Source organism: Artemia sp. Qi Xiang Cuo, chromosome 18 (assembly GCF_049724085.1).
Source record: "Artemia sp. Qi Xiang Cuo chromosome 18, ASM4972408v1, whole genome shotgun sequence".
Lineage (NCBI taxonomy): Eukaryota > Metazoa > Arthropoda > Branchiopoda > Anostraca > Artemiidae > Artemia > Artemia sp. Qi Xiang Cuo.
This window is the reverse complement of record NC_142811.1, coordinates 40,910,194-40,923,653: the sequence shown is the minus strand read 5'-3', so window position 1 is coordinate 40,923,653 and position 13,460 is coordinate 40,910,194. Positions and strand designations below refer to the sequence as shown.

General features: G+C 34.4%; 2 protein-coding genes across 2 annotated transcripts in view; one reads left to right on the top strand and one right to left on the bottom strand.

The window, feature by feature from the left end:
- LOC148941499 (uncharacterized protein CG5902) overlaps positions 1-7,967 on the top strand; it is a 54,816-nt gene extending 46,849 nt beyond the window's left edge. The window contains exon 4 of the mRNA XM_089104410.1: positions 448-7,967. Coding sequence (XP_088960536.1) covers positions 448-617 — 170 coding nt within the window. The 3' untranslated portion in view covers positions 618-7,967. The remainder of the gene's footprint in view (positions 1-447) is intronic.
- A 783-nt stretch (positions 7,968-8,750) lies between these two features.
- LOC148941498 (transmembrane protein 126) overlaps positions 8,751-13,460 on the bottom strand; it is a 43,763-nt gene continuing 39,053 nt past the window's right edge. The window contains exon 5 of the mRNA XM_089104279.1: positions 8,751-9,059. Coding sequence (XP_088960405.1) covers positions 8,835-9,059 — 225 coding nt within the window. The 3' untranslated portion in view covers positions 8,751-8,834. The remainder of the gene's footprint in view (positions 9,060-13,460) is intronic.

The following is a 13,460-nucleotide window of genomic DNA, read 5'->3' as shown; positions in this document are numbered from 1 at the left end:
ATGGCTCACTTTTATTGTTGTTAGGTATTTGCTTTTAATTCTTACAATCTCTGGCTTTTATTGAATTTTATTCATCTTTTAAATTTTTTGCTTTTTTTAATTTTTTTTTTTCACATTCACATTGACTTTCCGCGTTTTATTTGTTGGTTTTTCCGAATAGGAGAAAACAAGAAAGGTTAGAGATCGTGACCTTAAAATGAATGGCTTTTTACCCTCCTCCAGAGATAAGCTGGACAACTGACATCAAAATGCTCAGATTTTTTTAACACCGTAATTTCGTAAGAAATCACGTCTCAAATTTTCTTCACTTACTTTTATGCAGACTTTCTTGACTAAAAACTGTGTTTCCTAGTGTAAGCAGTATTCACGAAACTATTTTATGCCTCACGTCACTTGGGCTTGGTGACTCTAGAGGTATCTAATATATGATTTATATTTTATTTTCAGGTTGGGACCATATTCAAACAGTTGACTCTTTGCTCCGAAAAGGAGGCCACAAGGGAACTGTGACTCCGGAACTCCGTAAGCAAATTCGATTGGTTAGATATCAGAGTGAAAAAATTACTGCAAGCTTTCAGGAATATATGACTTTTCGCAAGCGGAATGGATTCTCATGATGAGCTGAAATTTGTGAGGATGTAGTTTAGTTTGTCTGAATCATTTTTGTTCTTTGTTTGAGATCTGGTCAAGCCGGTTACAGTTGTTATGTACATATAGGGGGAGATCCCACTGTTTCAAGGATCCGTCCTCTCCCTATGAAAATGATCAAAGAAACTTATGAAAATGCTTACCTCTGTAAAAATTTAGAACCTAGAAATTACCTCATTTTCAGTTCCAGTCTTCTCTTCGTGACAATTCGTATAATGCCCCCCTCACGCAAAATTTTGACTGTTTTTACCTTGCATTAAGATTTGTTTACACTTAGGGGGAGGGGGAGGTACACTTGACACTTTATGTTACGACTCTGAGCTTAGAATAATGGCAAAAGAGAAGAAACTCAAATTTTTTTGAGTGCACTTAATACAGCAAAATAGAAATTGTCTTGTCAACGCTACCTAGTTAATGTCTTTCCAATAAGTTTAATAATATGACTTTTAGGGAGCACACACACCCCTTCAGGGGCATCGAAGAACAGTCAAAATTCAAATGGAAGTCTTTGAAATATAACATGTTTGAGTCTGCAAGGAAAAAGGAACCAGTTTTATCTAAAAAAAAAAAATGCTCTTTTCACAAGTTGCAGGCATTCAAACGTGAAAATCTCAAAACTCCTGAAGGTATGTTTATGAGATCAAAAGTTTTCCCTAATCTTTCATTAGTAGCATGTACAAAGAACAAGTAGGGCAAATTTTAAGCAGCTTTTTAAAAGCTTTTTCTGAAAAAAAATCTCCCCCGGAAGAGTGATTCCCCCCCCCCCCATCTTCCTTAATTGTTAGAAATTCCATGTGAACTTTTGACTGGGTAGAACTTTGCTTGGAAGAGTTCTTAAATTTCACTCGTTTTTATACAGCTCTCGTCTTCTGAGAGTATGCTTTGGTTGCTTTTCAGTGCTAATTTACTTCCAAGATTGGAACTGAATGCCTATAGCTTTTGATAGGACCATTTTCCAAATTTATTTTTTAGACACAAACTATTTTATGTTCTTGTAGATCCAAACATGCATCATTTTAGGGAGTTCTAGTTAGGAATTAGGGGTGGTCCCGCGTTGCACTCCAAAGAGTGAATGTGCACCCTCTAAAAGCCATGTCCTTGTATTTATTAATGTCATGCGCTAACGTTGAAAAGACAATTCTTTTTTGACCAGTATGTTGGTACTGAGAAATTGACTTGCCACACTCTACAGTTGACACCCTGTATGCTACTTGTATATAAAAAAAAATAAACCAATGACGAAACCGGCCTCGCTGTATTCTTTTGACAAAAAGATAAAGCCTTCCCATTGAAGTCTAATATTTCTAAGAATTATTTCAAGGATTTTAATTGAATTTACTATAAACTGCGCAAGTTTCGATAAAAGCTAGAATTGACTCATTCTTTTCTATAAGATCAATGTCAAATTTCGTCGGTGTTTCGACTGAGTAAACTAGTATATAGGAAATAGTGACATTGCAATATCTTAATCTCTGGTTTTGTATTTGACATTATTGAGGCATTGCTTGGAAGGGAATACTGTCTTTTGACACTCCATTTATTAGTGTTATTAGTAAAAGAGGGTATGTTGATTAATTATTCTTTAAAGGGAAATTGAATAGACAATTTTGTGGTTGATCGTTTTCTTAAAGAACTTGCTGGTTATTTAGATGTTATTAACGTATAAAACTGTTCCTCTGGTTGACATAAATTTAAAAGCATTTTCACATGGTAAAATCAAAAAGTTTAGCCGATAATGACCATGTCTCCCATTCCAGTAGAATTAATTGTAATATTCTGTCAGCAAAAAAGGGTCCTATCATTTTTATTATTTCCTAAAACAGAAATTGCAGTGAACTCGGAAGTAGGCTAAAGATGAAATTTTGGCAAAAAGTACTACTTTTTTCAGATGTACTTTCAAGTGTCAATGTACTATCTTGGGGGGGGGGGGGAAGGTACTAAAAATTAATACAAATATACTACACGTGGTAACACGGTTACTGACATATTTCTACTTTTTATGGCCTTAGTTGTACGAGCACTTTGAAAAGTAAATTCAGAAATATCTAATGTTTTAGAATCTCAAAGCTTAATTTTAGAAATTCGACTTTTTTTTAACTATTAAGCTTGTCAAGTTTTGCATACCCTTTAAAAAGATTCTGTTATTTAACTGTAACTGGTTTTTTAGTTAACCTGCCTTTTGAACCCGTTTTTGCTTTGTTTCACATTAGATGGTATTTCGTGTTCGATGTTTTGTGTACAATCGGATGTGTTTTATCGTAAAGCTGGGTTATTGTGCCTTTTTGAGGCGGTACTGTGTTTGTGATTTTTAGTTGAGGGAGGTCTTAATTGTCTATTTGAGACTTTTTTCGTGAGTTATATGTGCATGCCCATTCTTTTATAATTGTTTGTATTTAGTATGAAATTAGATGGCAGTGCAATCAAACCTATTGCTTTGAGAACCCTCCTATGATGTAACAAGACTGATCAGCATGCCTAAGGCTCTAGGCAGGGGGCCTCTCAGACACCCCAGAACATCATAGGATTGCATATTAGTGCTTATAAAGGTGTTCCAAGCATCTCTAACTTTGAGACATATCTCAAACTTTGAGATATGTCACGTCAACCTAGCGTGCCGAACATGTTATACCCTCAACAGGGTCTTCTAGGCTCAAGGCTTCTTCTATACCCAGGGGTGACCAAAACACAGTTCCACCAAAGAAGTGAAAAAAAGATCAGTCGACCTTAGCTCAGAACAGTTGCAACTCGCCTAGAAATGACACAAAATTAAGAACAAAATGGGATGCTTCTCAAGAAAAAATGGCGAGTTCACTAAAATGTTCCTTGTCTTGAGTCATGCCTGTGTAAAGCTGATACTAGAGCCCCATTAAAAAATTTTGAAATACACATTTCTCCAAAAGACCTATTTCGACATTTGAACGGAGCCCAAGAATCAAATCAAGATCTATGTCCTAAGGTTTTTAAGTAAGGATTGATCCAATAATTGTAACTTAGAAATTTCAATAATATCTGAAAACTTAAGCTTGAGATAGGCTTTGCCATGGATTGTCCAAACTAATAAGAATGACGATTGGTAATAAAATCCTTCCAAGAAAAATGTCCTTCGCCATCTAGCGGCCCTCCGCGTAATGAAATTTCTCTCTTCCTATCTCTATGATCAGAGAAGTAAGACTCACTCGAAAATATCTCGTTTTTTTTATGCGAGCTACTATCGAAAAACTTATGCAGTATATTCAATACTCTTCCTCCCCCTCCCTCCTCTACAGTGTCGATATATCCTTTTTAGGAAGTAAAGACCTATGGGGTCTCAGTAAATGGAGCTGCTAGCATTGCAAAATTTAGATTTATGAACGAAAGAAAGGTAATTAGGCGATCTGTTTCATTGACCCCCATTGATTTCCCTCTTTTTAAACACCTATCCATCTTGTCGTTGTTGATTATAGTTACCAATGTCGGTTTCTATCACTCCATGTCTCAGGTTAAATCTGGTGGTAGTTCGATGCAAGTCGATAAACTTATGTGGTTTTCCTACGGGAGAGGTATGTATAATGAAATAAACCAATAATTAAAGAAACCCTGGTAGATTTTAAATTGTTATAGCTTTTCTATCCCAGGATTTGTTAGTGTTGGCTTTGGACCTGGTTTAAAAGTTTGTTTCATCGTATCAGCAGTTTTAGCAAATGGTTAACAGTACTAACTTTTCCTTTATTTGGTTTGCTGAACATTGTCTACCCTAGGATTGAAAAGCGTTGCTCAAAATTTTTTCGGAGCAATATAAATATGTAAAGGTATATAGTTTTGTTTTATTAGTGTTTTAAATGATTATTTATATAGGGCGAAAAATGATATAGGTAGTACAGTAATCTGAAATGAAAATGCTTGACCTTTCTTTAAATTGAACATTATTTAATTTCCCGAGAACAGGACAGGGGTTGAGTCCTGGCATCGCTGGTTTGCTTTGGAACCGGGGTCAATGGTGTCACTTTGTAAGCTCAGCCAGAGTCGACCCAGCTCTAAATGGGTCCCTAAAGAAATCGGGGGGAGGGGGCACGGGAAGCGTCGGATGACTCGCCCCCAGCCATGCACTGCACTCCCGGCAGAAGGCAGTGAATCAGGAGATCTGTACCTACGCAACATTGATATTAGTGTTTTAAATGATTATTTATATAGGGCGAAAAATGATATAGGTAGTACAGTAATCTGAAATGAAAATGCTTGACCTTTCTTTAAATTGAACATTATTTAATTTCCCGAGAACAGGACAGGGGTTGAGTCCTGGCATCGCTGGTTTGCTTTGGAACCGGGGTCAATGGTGTCACTTTGTAAGCTCAGCCAGAGTCGACCCAGCTCTAAATGGGTCCCTAAAGAAATCGGGGGGAGGGGGCACGGGAAGCGTCGGATGACTCGCCCCCAGCCATGCACTGCACTCCCGGCAGAAGGCAGTGAATCAGGAGATCTGTACCTACGCAACATTGACAATTGGTCAGCATGCGAAAAAGTTTTTTTCTTCTTTAATTTCATAAAAAAATTAAAAAATAGAACAGTTTAATTCCCCCCCCCCCTCTGATTTCAAAAAGTACATTCTCCCCCAACCTAAAATTTTATGAATTGACTGTCGAACATATGTTTATGCTTCCTTATAACGCTGATTTAACTTACCTAATTTACATGAAGATGACCAATAAGTGTACATTAATTAAGATCAATCTGAAATGTGCTTGAAAAGTATGAGCTATTGTCTCTTTCTTTTTGGGCGCTATTTTTACTAAAATGTCATATCAGGTCTGCCATTTAAAATTTGTCTGCCATTTAAAATTTTTAAAAATGTCCCAAATTTAACATGTACCAAATCCTAAAGGCTGAAAGATGCTAAATAATAGTAATTAAAGTATTGTTGTTATGCCTTAAAGTCATATCTTTACATTTAAGTACAACGTACATTACAGCATAGAGTTTAAAATTTCTCAGACAATTGCCAAAAAACGCTTGCTAAGCTGCTCTCAAAGGGAGGATCAGAAGGGCAATGTATGTTCAGTCATACTTTGATCCTCCTGATCTACATTGCAATGCTGATCCTTAATTGTCGAACCGGAAAAGAATATAACGAAAGCTGATTCTATTTAAATCCTATGGAATAAAACATGACACTTAACAAAATGACAAAAGGCTCATTTCGCTTTCTTTTTAATTATAGAATGATTAGGAGGGTATTGAGCTGTTTGATTCAGGTTATTCTATTGTTTCAGTATCTTTTGAATGAATACTTTGTGTTTGTTGTTATCATGAGCATTATATTGCGTATATTTTCCGCAGTTATCCCTTTTAAATGTACGTTGATAGGCTAGAAATATCCTTCCAATCTGTAAATATCGGTGGCGTAACAAGTTTGGCTCAAGGAGTAATGACAAACAAAGGGTCAAGAAAAAGGAAGAAAATGTTGGTTTAAAATAATGTTTAGTCTACCTCAAGATCCCTAATAGTACATTTGAAGTGATTCTTCAGGGCAAATTATGCTTCAAATTGAAAAATAAGCAAGCTGTTCAAATCGTACCCGAGAATAAGATCGTTCTATTTACCTGTTCATGTCAAAAGTGAACTAAGAGCTCCATTTCCCATATTATTTTCATCCTTGTTTTTAGAACCTGGTTCTAATATAAAGATTTCGCCAAGTTTGGAGTTTTTTTTTAATACGCCAAAGTAAAAGTGACATCTGCCTTTTCAAACAGAGTAACACTGAGCTGGATTCTTTATTATTTGAGGTTAGGGGTATAAAATTAGCCTCTCCCATTTCCCGTCCTTCGAACCCAGAAAGTAGAAAAGCTAATTTGAGCATCTGAAGAATTGTTAAACCATAGTAAAAAAAAAGATTAAACTCTAATTTTGATTTAATTATCAGTTTTATTCTTTTTACATATTTTCTTTTTTACTTCGTGTTACTTCATAGTTTTTTTTTACATGAGGATTGGCCATGATTATCAATCTAAAATATTGTCATTGTGTGTTATTTGTTAATGGGATTCCATCCCGTTTATTTTCTCCTAAATATCACATCAAGGGTGCCCGTAGAGAAGACATTGTCCGGGGGGGGGGGATATATTTTTCAAGGAGGACAGGTTGAAAAACAATTCCCAGAAAAGCATAAAAAATCAAATATTAATTTTTGTTTCTCAGCATATTGGTAGTATGAAATTTTACTTTTGCAATATAATATTCAATTGTGCTGTAAAATATAATTTCTATTGCTGAAAACGGCAATATTTGTAGAAAAAGTAATTTCTATAGTATAAAAACGCAGAAACTAAAGTGCGTTGGTTTGCCTTGGCCTCTCTTTATTCTAGATCTTGATCGGTACTATTTTAATGTCAATATTACAAAAGCTAAATCTTTTATTTCCAGTGGCGTCAGTTAGAGAGGGGGGATTTTGATATCTGGTATGCAGTATAATCTATTTAATACTTTTAAATCCAGGACATTTTATTTTTAGATTATATTTAGTAAAAGAGTAAAGGAGATATAAATTCCTGAGCCGTGCCATAGCTAGACAAGTGAAAATTATATCTAAATTCACAACAAAGTAGCATTTCAATTTTTGCTCATCTATCGGTCGAGGAAGGTATGCCATCGCCTTTTGCTTATCTGTATTAAGGAAAAGTAAGCTTAATTGGGTGTCGAGATCATTGGTCCGATCAATTTCTTGGGTCGCAATTAAGTTAAACAGAAGAAAAAAGGGGAAATTTTTTGTTTGAATTAAGTTTCATAGAATAATGCGCCAATAATCTTGAAAGGAAGTAATATTTAATTATACTAGTACCTGTGTGAAGGGGATGGAGTTATGGGCACCTGGAGTATCATTGAAACTTATTTGAGGGTCGGGATTCACATGTGGTTCAACCCGTATTGGACACCAAAATCTACATTCTGGAAATGACACTTTTACAAGTGCAACCATTTTACTCTAATGGGACGAAGCACCTGTTGCTTAAAATTTTAAGCCAACGCATTTTATTAGAATAGAATTCTTCCATGAGATCGTAAATAATTAATACAAAATGTGAATGGAATTTAACCTTAAATACAGGAGAAAATACTCATTGATCTCCAGATAGCTACGCCACCGATAGGTGTGATGTATCCGCGTGTAGGTAAAAATTCGGAGATGTTTTAGTTAATTCAATTGCAACTTATTTCATTTATTAATTTTTGCGTGATTAGCTTCAGCTGATTAGCCTTTGGTTATACGGCGCTATTAGACAATTTTCTATCGTTTTTCTTTAGAGATAATACAAGTTTAAACATCACAAGTTTTTATTGTATATGATTGAGACATAGGAATAGCCTGAGGTTTATTGTATGCATAATATGTTGTACTAAATAATTTAATCTTTGTCCCGAGAATGGAAACAAGTCTAACTCTGAGTCATTATCTCAGTATATAAGCACAGTTTTCAGCGTTTGCACTAAGAATATGGAACAGTATGTGCAAGTGAAAATAATATTAAACTCTTCTTGCTAGTCTCGCTAGCAAGAAGAGTCCTGCTAGTATCGCCAAAAAACATTTTTTAAAGCAAAGCGAAAAACAATGATACAAAGAAAAATCTACATGTTTCGATACTTCGATGGAACTCGGGCCCCGAAGGTTTTTGACCGCTTTTAACCTATAACCACACACGCAGTTTCAAAACTAAATTCTTAGAAAAAATTCATAGTTCTGACTCGAACAGTTGAGCTGTGTATCTAGTGTATATTCTAATCAAGTTATATCAAATCTGTAAACCATTTCGGCACACAGTATGATCTTTTGGCCAAAAATTTCCAAAAGCAGTTTTACCATTAAAAAACGGAACAAAAAATTCAAAATAATATTCCTATTCAAGTTCTTTAATGAATTTCATGGTATTTCTGTGTAACGTTAGATGGCACTTTTTTATGTGAAGTTTTTTCTTTAATCAGTTTCCTATATTTTATGGCGAAGCCAGTTATTTAATATTCTACCTGCTGTCTTAGGAGCGCACAATTCAGACACTTTTCTTTTTTTGTCTTTGCATATATTTCACGGACACTTTAACCATTAAACTCCACCATATGTAAACAATAACACAATAACAACTTTAGAACTATATTTATGAAAAACCGAATAAAAGTACATTTGAATCTAATAAGCGCAACATTCTGTAAATAAAGCTTACCTAGGATTCGGAGTTTTCTTCGATATCTTCTTGCATTCTAGTGAACCGGGCGTAAATATTCAAGGTGTTTTTTGTTTCTAATTCACTTAGCGCAAATCCTATTAAAAACTGGGCAATTAAGTTAGCGAGAAAAATGTTTTTACGAGGTGCATACAGTTTCCTAACAGCACTCGGAAGATGACGAAAGTTTTCGGGCAAAACCGTTGTTTGCAGTCTTGAAGCGAACTAAAAAGAAATTGTACGAATTGACAATGTTGCAAAACAGTTTATATCACAGAAAATTCGTATACAAGTCCTTGAAATAAATCCAGGATAATTTACTATGCGTTCAAAATAATGTTTTGAAGGCAAATATCGGCACTTAATTATATACAGGAGCAGATTTTTAAATTTTGAGTCAATAAGTCGAAAATCCTCATCAGACAGAACCACATAGCTTGTTAGAGCCCATCTTCAATATTTTAATCTTGATAAAAATTAATTAAGTCATCATTGCTTAAAGCAAGGCCACATAGGTTATTTATCTAAAACAAAGGGAGCTTTCAAAAGACAGTTTTAAAGGATTATTTTAAAAGTTTGTAAGCCCACTTTTGTTTAAGGTCAAGGAGGCACACTTGTGCCTCTATAAAGAGGCGACCCACCACAATGTTAAGCGATTTCAGGTCCTAGAGGTCGCAGAGAGACGGCGGTAATCGCATTTTGTAGCCCAAGCTCAAACTAAGAAACTTGCAAAATTTCATCCTCCTCCGACTTTATCTTCATGGGGTAAACTGGGCCGGAAGTTTAGACCCTCACACCACAGCCCCCCTTTAACGTTGTCTGATTGGACTGAAATATAGAGGTTAAGCTTTCCTATGGCCCAGGAGCTTATCCTCGAAATTTCAGCTCAATCAGACCACTTCTTCCCGGTTTTCAAAAAAACAAATATAGCCACTTAAAATTCATATTTTTTTTTTCTTAGTCACGCTTACAAGCCACAGTTGGCCACAGATCCGGGTGAATGAGGACTCATTCGAAGCAGAATTCGGCCTTTTGATATTTTCAGACCGAAAAAATTATCCCCCGAATTTACATTTACGAAAAACCTCGTTTACCTATATTATCCCATGTTAATTTTTTTCACCAGCGCCCTCCTTTCCCGGGGTCTGTTCGGGCTGAAATTTGGATGAAAAGATGTTTTCGGACTTGGGAGCTTATCTTCGACATTTCAGCTCAATTTAATTCCTCCTTCTCTGTTTTGCAAAAATCAAATTTAGAGTTTTTGGGGAATTTGCTTGCGTCGAAAATAGCTTCCATTTACTAAAAAACAATTACTATTGTGTCTCTATAGTCCAGCGGTTGATACTTCAGAATGTCAGGCGGAAAACCCGGGTTCGATTCACCATCAGAGCAAATTTTTTATATAATGAATTTAAACTTAAAAAAGAAACTCAGTTTCTTTTTTAAATTATTTGAAAAAAATTACGTTTTCTAAAGAGTTAAAGAGGCTGAGTTACAAGGTCGACCCTTGAGTAATAAACTGTACAAAAACGTTCATAAATTATTTAAAAAAAACTACGTTTTCTAAAGAGTTAACGAGACTGAGTTACAAGGTCGAACCTTAAAACGTACAGGGATTAGGAGGCACAGTTGGGGGGCTGCCGCCCCCCAAACCCCTCGAGTTCGCAGCCTTTAAATAAAATTTTATTGTTTAAAAAAAAAGAGTTGTGAGAAAGTCAAACTTTACCGTAAAGAGCGAGGCGTTGAGGAGGGCACAGCCCCTTTCATATACGGAATAATTTCTGATCGTTTTAAGATTTAATGTCGCTCCTTACTTTCAGTTTAAAAAACTTTTTTTTTATTTAAAGGCTGCGAAAGCGGGAGGTTTGGGGGGCGACAGCCCCCCAACTGTGCCTCCTAATCCCTGTACGTTTTAAGGTTCAACCTTGTAACTCAGCCTCTTTAACTCTTTAGAAAACGTAGTTTTTTTCAAATAATTTTTAGTAAAGACCGTTATACCAAAATTACAACAAGGCCGTTACACATTTCGGACCTCTATATAAACACGAAACCCAAGTTTTTGTTCAATGTCTCCTTAGAAATTCCTACTAGGACATTTTTTGTACGGTTAATAGAGGTCACAGCATAAAATATATTGGATTTTGATCAGAGGAACTGATTTGGCTGACCGTGGCGCCATCAATAAGTGCTCGGCTTAGGTACTTCTCGAAATATAGCAACGAATAAGGATATATATACATATATACATATATACATATATATATATATATATATATATATATATATATATATATATATATATATATATATATATATATATATATATATATATATATATATATATATATATATATATATATATATATATATATATATATATATATATATATATATATATATATATATATATATATATATATATATATATATATATTATATATATATATATATATATATATATATATATATATATATATATATATATATATATATATATATATATATATATATATATATATCTATATATATATCTATATATATCTATATATATATATATATATATATATATATATATATATATATATATATATATATATATATATATATATATATATATATATATATATATATATATATATATATATATATATATATATATATATTTAAATCATTGCAGAGGCTTATTATAATATACCATATTATCTGTAAAGAATTATTTATACTTGTATCACCTTTAACCGAATGCACTCTAAAACAAAACTTGTTTTGCTGCTTTAACATTATGTTATAACAGTGAATCTAGCCAGTTTTTAAAAAGAACTGCCCACGGAAAGACAATTTTCGCCCAAAAGCCTAATAACTGTTATTTTTTGATTTGACAAAAGCTAAAAATATTTACCAAAGATGACTTCCAATAGCATTTTACTGAAATAAGACCTAAAACGCCTTCAGTGAGCCTTTTATGATCTGTTTTTTTTGTTTTTTTTTTCATTTCTGTCTTGTTATTCTTCATTAGCATTTTTATAGCTTGCCTCGGATTTTTTTTTTTTTTTCGATGAAGGTGAATGTGGCAAAATCTAGTATGCTGCCAAATCTTGATGTCTTTAAGATGGTATTATCGGTCCATAGCAAAGTTAACTCTAGCAAATCAGCCACGCAGAATGCAATAGCTATTTATAGAAAAAAGGTAGTGCTCAAAAGTGGCCAGAAGCAAGCTGGCGAACACCGATACGCCTAACAAAAAACAGCAAGTATTTATATCGCCTGACTCAGAGACAAACATTCATCTGATAAGATTGGGAACCAATCCTAACCCCTTAAACTGCAGTAAAATAAGGTAATACTCATTGGTCCAAGCTTTGGGACAAGAATATAAGAAGACATTGTTTGGAGTAGTGATCAAAATACGGAACAAGTGCATTCTAGACCATAGTTTTTTTAAATTTCCACCTGTTATGCCTCATCAATATTGGCACGGTAATACACACAGCCATGTATGTATGTGGGAGGGGTCGTAGTGTCCCAGCCCTTTTCCCCTAAAATTAAATGATTGTGTCCCACTTTATATAGTTTGAGTAGTTTTTGCACTTTTTGAAGTCCCCCCTCCCCTTCACCCTTTAAAAGCAGCGCTTAATCCTAAAAATAAATTCGTGCACAATTCACTTCGAAAACTAAAAATTATACCTTGCTCAAATGAAAAAAAAGGTTCCATACAGAAGATTTATTTTACTAATTTAACTTAATATTCTCGCTACTCCCTAAAGTAATTTTTTTACTGTAAGTTTATAAATACTGCACTTCTTTGTTGCCGTTATGTGATAAAATAAAACTTAGTTTTAGTTTAAACAGAAATGTATGTTTATAAAAGCGGATAATCTTTAAAATAATTAATTTTGATAAATCTATGGCATTCCAATCGATTTTAGCCCCAGTTTGGTGATGAAGTTTCCTACTGCAAACACTGGCCAACTTCTTATATTAAAAATATTTTAAATTGGACTGAATTGAAAAGCTTATTTTAAAATATTGCATCCTGAGCAATATCAGTAAACACATGTCAGTAAACACAACATTAACTGGCATCATAGAGACTACTTGGACTTAAAAAAGAGTAGCCAAGTTCAATTATTCGGACTAATCTGCATTTTAGCGTGCTTTCAAAAAATATTGGCTTTAAGGTTCGCGAAGATATTGGCTTTAAGGCTTAGATTCGCGAACGCTAGACCTTTAAAAAAATATTTCTAGTGAAAACGGGTCAAAACCAAGGAATGGCAAGCAAAAAAGTTTAGCACAGACATCGATTCTCGCGTCCAGTGGAAAGGTGCAAGTCCAATTACTTTCGCTTCGGCACTTATCAAGCTAGGAAATTTAAAAAAAAAGTAGCGCCATCTTGTTTGGCTTTCCATTAATTCTCTTGGGCGGAGATTTCTTGCTAGAAAGACACGGGCTGACTGCAAGAACTCCCTCTCAAATTTGGGGAAAACTGCACTATATAAGAGGCTACCAGCCCAAACTATACTCGAAGAAATACTAAATTGCCAGTTGGCCCTTAAAAGGACCATAGAACATGAAAAACATTTTCCCGTCCTCATTTTTCTCATTTATTGGTTCCTTTTGGTCCCCTTC